Genomic DNA, 8,478 nt, shown 5'->3' on the forward strand with positions numbered 1-8,478 from the left:
AAAACTGCATGATCTTGTACATATTGATGTTGTATCTTATCCTATTAATTCGATCTTAAAGCCAAGTAAACTCAAAAATCATAGCACTTGTGATTCTACTCGTTTGTAGACTTGTCAAGAATCCACGATACGATAAATCATTTGATTGGAAATGTAAATGTAGTCATGAAATGCACTTGCTCAATCAAGATTCCCCTAATAAATATTTAAGTGCATTACAAAGTTGTACATGTATGAATAATGTTCTTTTGTGAGTTATGTTTTGAAGAGAAACAATAATGAATCTCATAAAGTCATTAATATGTGTGACATTCTCATTTTCACGGCCAGAAAAGACCGATTTGTTTATGCTTTGTTTTATAAAATCAAAGTAATCTTTTAAAGAAAACGGTTGCGGAATTTGTTCCCAAAACAAGATATGATAATAACTTATCAAAACATTTCTTAAAGAGAATGTATTTTCATTTAATAATAAAACCTCGGAATGTCATGTTCCGATACAGACACATAAGCATAAACAGAACTTACATTCAATTACACTAATGATTTACATCTCCTTTAATCTCTCAGTGCAAAGCAGCTTCGTAGCGATACCTGTGATACAATTAAACTGAGTGGGTCAGGCTTGGGAGCCTGGTGAGCATATAGGGTTTTCAACCCACAATAATATAATTATTATATTCAATCATCAAACAATCAACCCAAATACCCATCCCCATTATCTTCTTTTAATCTTCTCTAAAGATATTATTCTAAGGATCATCTCTTATATCATATTTACCGCTCATCTCCTTACATCTTATATCCTTATATGCTTGTTCCTAAGAACTTTTCCTAAGGATCATCGCCTGTATCATATAGACAATACTAATTCGGGGATCACTCCCTCAATATATGTCTAATAAGGGTTAGGGTATCATCGCATGATTACACAGCCACAACATCGCCTGAACTCGTAAATCATAATAAGGGTTAGACTATCATCGCATGAATACGCAGCCACAACATCGCCTGAACTCGTAATTCATAATAAGGGATAGACTATCAGCGCATGAATACGTAGCCACAACATCGTCTGGACTCATAATTCATCACCTATCTATCATCACCTAATTATCATCACCATTATATCCTCACCTTTCTCTTATCACATTCTTTAACCACACATAAACTATTTCATCTACCCATGTTCTACCCAACATATTTGTAGATATAAATTACATATACAACTTATTTAAAAACTCGTATAAAACATTCATTCAGCATCCATCTCAAGTAAACAAACAATGTATAAACACATAGCATGTATTTCATAGCAAATACTTCATATCTATGTGTAAGATGAAAGTGACTATACACTCACACATATAAACAACTTTATATTATACACATAACACGTATTTCGTATAAAATACTTCATAATTATGCGTTAGAAGAAAGTAACTACACACTCACTTGATCAGAAGATGATCAGACAGCACTACGACTTGTAGAAGTAGTATTCTTCAGTAGATCTGGAAGATCTTCACAAAAACCGGACTTCTCGCGGATAGAGCTTCGGCTCGGGAATTGCACTTCTCGTGATCTTCGGGGCCTCGGGACTTGCTTCGGGGCTCGGGAATGATACCGGGGCTTCGGGATATTTCTTGCACGAAAAACGATGCAAAAACGCGAGAGAAAGGGAAGAAATGAGCAAAGAACTCGGCTGCCCTCGACACCCTTTTATAGGGGGCTGGAAACCCAAATTACGCTGGGCGTAATTCTAAATTACGTTGGGCGTAACGTGGATCAGATCGCTGACTCCTCCCATGGATAATATCGGTTAATTTATAATTAAGTTAAATATCGAAAATATTTAATAAACTTCAAAAATTCATATCTTCCTCATACGAACTCCATTTTCGACGTTATTTATATCCCCGCGTAGGTAAGACTATGCTCTACAACTTTCGTTTAGACTCCGTCGGCTAATTTTGTCTTTATTTTTATTATTTATTTTTAGTAGGCCGGGACAGGAAAACTCCGTTATAAAATCATAACTTCTTCATCCGACGTCCGTTTTCGCCTATCTTTTTATCGTTTTACTACAATTAATGAGATCTTCGATTCTCATTTAGATTGTTTCGACTAAAAATCGCTCGGTCTCAAATTGAGTATTCGGGCTGCATACCGCTAAGTCGAAACTTCGAAAAATCATAACTTCCTCATACGAAGTCAGATTTGGGCGTTCTTTTTATGCACGCTCACTGTTTAACGTATTCTACGACTTTCATTTAGATTTCTAAGGCTAAATATCGCTCTAACTTAAATTCAATTTTTACATCACACTGTGTCGTGCCGGTTCTGTCGCAAAACTTCGACAGGTCATAACTTCTTCGTTATAACTCCGATTTTGGCGTTTTTTATATGTACGGAATCCTTGTAACATATACTACAACTTAGTTAAGATTATTCATTCTAAATAATCTTTCATCAAAAAAATCATTTTTGACGCTTATCGTCTCTAAATTGACTAGCCCTGATCTACGGGCGTTACAATATGAGCAGAAGATGACGTAGGATTTTTTGTAAATGAATAAATGGAAAATGACTTAGGACTTATTTGGTCCCTTCCCCTTTTTTTGTACGCAATATATCATCGAACTTGTTGTTTGTGTTCGCCATAACCCTTTGACCGACTATCACCGGTGATAGTTGCTCAAAAGGGTTATGGTGAACATGAACAACAAGTCCGGTGGTATATTGGATACAAAAAAAAAGAAAATGGACCAAATGAGAACAAACTCAATAGTTAGTTACCCTTCAGAGTCATTCTCCCTAGTTTTGATCTTGTGAATCTTTCGCAAGCTTAATAAAATATAGAATTTTATAGAGAATGTATTGTGAGAAGTGATATCTATTATGGAAAAGGATTTATTTACTTTAATTAACCACTATTCATTAGTTTATTTCCTTTCTTACAATGTTTTAGGGCAAAATAATAATATTATCAAGTCTATAAAGGGTCAATATATTTCTAACATTGTCGAGGTATAGATTGATGAATCAATTTGAAGGAGTCGAGAATCCTTTTTGTGGGTTTGCTTTGAATTGAAAGGACTAAGAAGATGAAGATGAGGTTAGAATAGTATTTTACCTTAGATCTTAATAGATAACTTTTATGTTTTGACTCGGTTAGAGATAGGGACGAGTATTGTCACAAAGCTAAGTTTTAAGTACCATCAGAGCAACAAATGAAACATCTGGACCAAATCAATAATTTCTAACATTGTTAGCATATGCTTCTAATATATATATTTTTTACAATTTAATATACTAATTCATTAATTTAATTATCATCATACAACGAGTGAGATGACAAATGGGCAACAAGTTACGCCGCTAAGCTTTTTTTTATGATAAAACTAATTCTTTTAAAAACTATATTAATTTTATTTTACGAGTATTTTATAAAAATTATAATAAATGTGTAGTTTCAAACGAGTAAATAACTTATTTTATTATGGAAATTAATTATTATACTGTATAAAAAAAAAAACTAAAACCTTCTAATATGTGTTTTGTAGCATTGCGTTGAAATAATGAAACAACAAATTAGAATCATAACTTGTTTTACTTTTATATATACTTTTAAAAAGAAATACCAGTATTCTTCTAAAAAATCCAACTCTAATAAACTTTCATTTTTATTTATGAAGAAAAATATTACATATTTATATAACTCTATTTCAGATTTTTCATTCCTTTTATTTCCTTTTTGTAAAAAAATCATGAAATTTTTAGTTGCATTCTAAAATTACTACAGTTAAGGATTCAACAAATATAAACAAAAACAAATTAAGGAATCGGCAACAAAAGTACAAGGTTTAATCACATGTAATTAGTACATAATAATAATAATAATAATAATAATAATAATAATAATAATAATAATAATAATTCATATTTTATACAGAAAATATTATATTGATATTAACGTTAACTTATAGAGCATTAAAAATTAGCATTTTTAATATATTCGATAAAAATAACATTCCAAAATGGATGATCAACTCTCCGTTCTCGCATTTTCAATTTCATAATTATTCTCGGTGTGTTTTTGAAAAGAAAAAAATTAGTTGCAATTACGCCATGACAAGTTTCAACTTTTGTTGATATTCTATAGAAAAGCTGATTTTTAAAAGTTCAATATTCACCTTATAAGAAATCTAAATCTTCCAATATGTTGACTTTTCATTTCCTTACTACATATGTCATCTTACAACATTCTAATTTGGATAATCTTCTTGTTCAAAATGGAATCTACACGCTAGATCCCACTTTTCTCTATTCAGACATGTACTTTGGATTTCCCTTATCGCCGCAGAAAATCACTTATATTACTCAGCTCTTAATGTATTAATTCTTTTTTCTATTGCAAATCGACTTTGCATGAAAAAATAAATAAATAAAGCTACATCAAAATTTGATATAAACTTATCAAGAAAAAGAACTATGAGGTTCCACATACTTATGTGCATTTATAGATGTGAGAAACCACCTATGCCGTGTCTCAAAAAAGATAACACTAAGAGAACATGCGTAGAAAGTTGCTTGCGTAGGCCATCGGCTTCACATCCGGATGTGTCTGCAATTTTCATAAATTTACAGTATAAATCACTGACACTGACAGTGACAGTGTGACAGTAAAAAAAGCATATAAAAACGGTAAGAGATACTAACCACGGCTGAAAATGTTACAATCTTTGGCTCCATAACGGGAGCTTCAAAACGAATGAAAGCACCTTTGTTGCCCATCTACACAAATGTTAAAAATAAAAATACAAAATCATAAACAACTGTCGATTTATTTTGGGTTAATTAATTAATTAATTACCATTAAATTACCTGGTCACAGTAATTCGGAGCAGAAAAAACAGTGATGAGTTTCCCATCATGTTCGATTTCATAACCATCATCTTTCACCTCATGAGACCTCACAATTAAATCTATCAAATAAACAAAAACTCAATGGTTAAAATTTGAAACTTTAATAATTTTTAAAAATATATATATATATATATATATATATATACATTATGATTAATTAATTACCAAGATTATTATCCTTCAAGAATCTTTTTGTCACATCTCCACCAAAAGAAAGACCTACACCACGTTTGCTAGGTCCTCTTCCAGGATCCGATTGTGGATCACTCCATAGTAGTTCACACATTAACCCTGATATATATAATAAACACCAGATTTATAATAGCAATCTACTTTCATTTCTTCTTATTATAAAATAAACCAAAAATACAATGCTATATAATTAGGTAGATTTTGAAAGTACAATGAACATTGTTATTTCTTGCATCTACCTTCTTCTGGAGGCTCACAAAACCGATTGATTGCTTTAATTTGAGAGAGTTTGACCCCATCAGTGCTAAAAAGTCCTCCATGAACAACAAATACTTTGTTATTTATAACATGAGCTAATGGTAAATAGCAAAAAACTTGAGCAAAAAGTTCCACAAATTTATCAGTCAACTTTGATTTGACCTCCCCCTCAAACCCATAAATCTTGTTCATGCTCTTGCTTTCGTGATTTCCACGAGAAAGATATATGGCTGAAAACATTTAAAAAAAAATTAAATAAATAAATGATTATAGTGTTTAATAGCAATAAAGATACATGATCAAAATCAATTACCTGATTGAGACATACACTTGAATGCAAAAAGTGTAAGAATAACCTCAACAGAGAAAGACCCTCGATCAACAAAATCACCATTAAACAAATATGGATTTTCATCAGAGGGAAGACCATTGAGCTCAAAGATGTTTAGCAAATCAAAAAACTGCATTTAATGAAGGTGGGCCCCACCCCCATCCCCACCAGAAAAGAAAAAGGAAAATCAAACTATTAAAGAAAATGGAGTGTTTCTTTCTGACTTGATACATAAAGAACAACTTAATAGGGAAAGCCAGGGATGTAAGGATGTAAGTCCTCTCATTTTACAAATTTGCCCTTGTTTATATTTACCTGACCATGTATATCACCACAAACTGTGAAGTGCTTTCCATCTGGAACTTTTACATCAACAAGAGAAGGCAAAGCCATTAGAATTTCCCTTGTTTGCATGACAATCTGAAAAGCATACCTAAAACAATAACATCAAGATATTGAATTGATAGTAATAAAAAATTAAATATTTTGATAAGAAGTATATACCTTTTATGTAAGGATTTCTGATTCTTGAATTCATGCATCATTTTCTTGATGAATTCTAGAGTTACTACATCTCCCTCTATTCTTGCACCACCATATTGTGGCTCCACATCTTGAGTTTAAACAACAAAATCATAAAGAGAAAGTCTTCATGTAAAGTTGATTGTAAGACTTTTATTTGAATTTGGAAAAAAATACAATGATTTTAATGCTGCTGAAAAAAACAGAGGGAACTTAAAACAACTAAATGAGTCACAAAAAGATCATTGAAATAATGATACCTATAGTACGAAAATCGATAGATTCAGCTACTGACTGTTGTTCAGAACTAGGTGTAGCAATTGCTTCTTCAAACTTGAGCTTCATAACAGCTTTTTCACATTCCTTCAGTTTCTTAGAAGCATCAGGATCATTCGGACATATTCTTTTCACCTAATTCCATATAAATGTAAAGCAAATCATCAGTGTCAATGATCAAGTGAGAATAATTTAACAATTAACACTCTTAACGAAATGATGAAATCATGGAAATCAATACAATTACAAACCTGTTGAAAATCCTTGAGTGCTTCTTTAAACTTTCCCATTGCAAGATATGCAGCACCACGACGATAATAACCCTAAATTTATGCATATTTCATCAAGAAAAAGCAATATATTCATAACATAGAATTCTAAGAAAGGAAGAATCAAGATAAATAAGTTGAAGAACATGCCTTTGAGTACTTGGGATCAATCTCAACAGCCTTAGATGCATCGTGTATTGCACTACCAAATTCCTCCAACTTGGTATGAGCTAGGGCTCGATTCGCCAGATACACAGCATTTTCACAATTTAGTTCGATTGCTTGTGTATATAAATCAATTGCCTGAGAATATTTATGAGCTGACAAACCAATCTTTCATGAATCAGAAAATTTACAGGGAAAACCAAAACCATCAAGGTATTACAATCTAACAAACGGACTGATACTAATCGAAGTAACCATTGGTAACGAAACTGACTTCAGAATTTACCAATTTGACGTTCCAAATGGTAAATATGTTCAAACAGTCTTTAAAAGTTTCGCTGAACCATAGTAGGGATCTTTTTGGGACGAAGGGATAGATAACTACGATTACACATATTTGAATAAGCATATTACTGGCGTTTAGTACAATAGAGAGTGGGTTATTTGAAGGAACAAAGGTGTAAGAACGTAAAGAATACCTTTGAAAGCTTCATTCGCTTGGAGTTTAATTTGTTCTGCCTTCGAGACGTCTGAATTTTCAGCAGCCATGGATGGCATAATCGAACAGAGAACAAGCTCTCAAACAACTGTTCGCTTTTTGCGTAGCACGGAGATTGAGATGCATTTGCAGCTTCACCCCAACACTGTTTTGGAGGTTAGAAAAGAAAATATTATTTTTAATAATAATAATAATAGTAGTAATAATAATATAATAATAATAAATTATTGAAATCGTTCACGAGGTTTGGTCAAAATAACTCGTTTGATTCTTAACTTTTATTTTGTATTCAGATAGTCTCTATATTATGTTTTTATTGCGGTGTTGGTCCCTACTATGTCTAAAAAGACTAAATTGTCCTTATTAATTATTTTTATTTATGGTTTATTTATTTATTTATTTATTTTTAAATAAAACTATTTATAAAATAAAAAAAAATAATATGTATATCCCAACCTCTTCACCTTTATATCCCTCGGCCGGTTTTAGAGAAATGAACATCCAACCTCTACTGCCACTGCTTTAATACTGTCACTGCTTTAACGTCAGATCTGCTCACCACCGCCTGCAACCAAGTGCCTCTTCTGTCGAAATCCACCCTACCCTTTATCTTCTAATCCTTGAGTTCTACATCCCCTTCATCTTGTCTTTAAAGCCACTACCTCCCACCGCCTCTACCCCTCTCACTGGTAGAATCTACCTCTCTCAGTCCTTCCTCGCCCCTAACCCAGATGCAATTTGGTTTCTTCTCGGTGCACTGCATCTACTCCTTTATCACCGTCTCCATTTTTTTGGTTTTAAAGGTCAATTGAAATTATTATTTTCTTCCTTCTTCACCTGGTCAATTAAAACCACATGCAATCTCTAATTTAGGGTTTATGTTTTTTTTTCTAATTATAGCTGAGCAATCTAATTTTGAGATTTTGGATTTGACCAATCTGATTTTACCCCAATTCTAATTAGATTTAGGGTTTGTGTTTTTTCTAGATTGTTTTCATACATGTTTTGTGTTTTTTATGGATTGTTTGCATCAAAGT

At 32.2% G+C, this 8,478-nt stretch overlaps 1 protein-coding gene across 2 annotated transcripts; it reads right to left on the reverse strand.

The window, feature by feature from the left end:
* Positions 1 to 4,213: 4,213 nt before the first annotated feature.
* Positions 4,214 to 7,586, reverse strand: LOC145012169 (serine/threonine-protein phosphatase 5-like). Of its 2 annotated transcripts, XM_078970949.1 has the most exons (13): positions 7,422 to 7,549; positions 7,229 to 7,323; positions 6,928 to 7,097; positions 6,760 to 6,831; positions 6,493 to 6,643; positions 6,215 to 6,323; positions 6,026 to 6,143; positions 5,693 to 5,840; positions 5,361 to 5,609; positions 5,095 to 5,220; positions 4,888 to 4,988; positions 4,723 to 4,797; positions 4,214 to 4,627 (listed from the first exon to the last, which is right to left on the reverse strand). In XM_078970949.1, exons 4-13 carry the CDS (start codon positions 6,796 to 6,798, stop codon positions 4,568 to 4,570), a joined length of 1,176 nt encoding a protein of 391 aa, XP_078827075.1. In that variant the 5' UTR covers positions 6,799 to 6,831; positions 6,928 to 7,097; positions 7,229 to 7,323; positions 7,422 to 7,549; the 3' UTR covers positions 4,214 to 4,567. The 2 variants fall into 2 exon arrangements, with proteins under 2 accessions (XP_078827075.1, XP_078827074.1); XM_078970948.1 differs by lacking the exon at positions 7,229 to 7,323 and having other exon boundaries at positions 7,422 to 7,586.
* Between the last annotated feature and the right edge of the window lie 892 nt (positions 7,587 to 8,478).

Source organism: Lactuca saligna, chromosome 8 (genome assembly GCF_052625555.1).
Source record: "Lactuca saligna cultivar CGN05327 chromosome 8, ASM5262555v1, whole genome shotgun sequence".
Classification (NCBI taxonomy): domain Eukaryota; kingdom Viridiplantae; phylum Streptophyta; class Magnoliopsida; order Asterales; family Asteraceae; genus Lactuca; species Lactuca saligna.

Bases quoted from the DNA above. Each gene is read 5' to 3' on its own strand.
- LOC145012169 (XM_078970948.1), bottom strand. From the start codon at position 7,500: ATGCCATCCATGGCTGCTGAAAATTCAGACGTCTCGAAGGCAGAACAA. The intron at 6,144-6,214 runs GTATATACTTCT...TTATTGTTTTAG, and splicing joins CAGAAATCCTTACATAAAAG to GTATGCTTTTCAGATTGTCA. The intron at 5,221-5,360 runs GTAGATGCAAGA...TATATATATCAG, and splicing joins TTGTGAGCCTCCAGAAGAAG to GGTTAATGTGTGAACTACTA.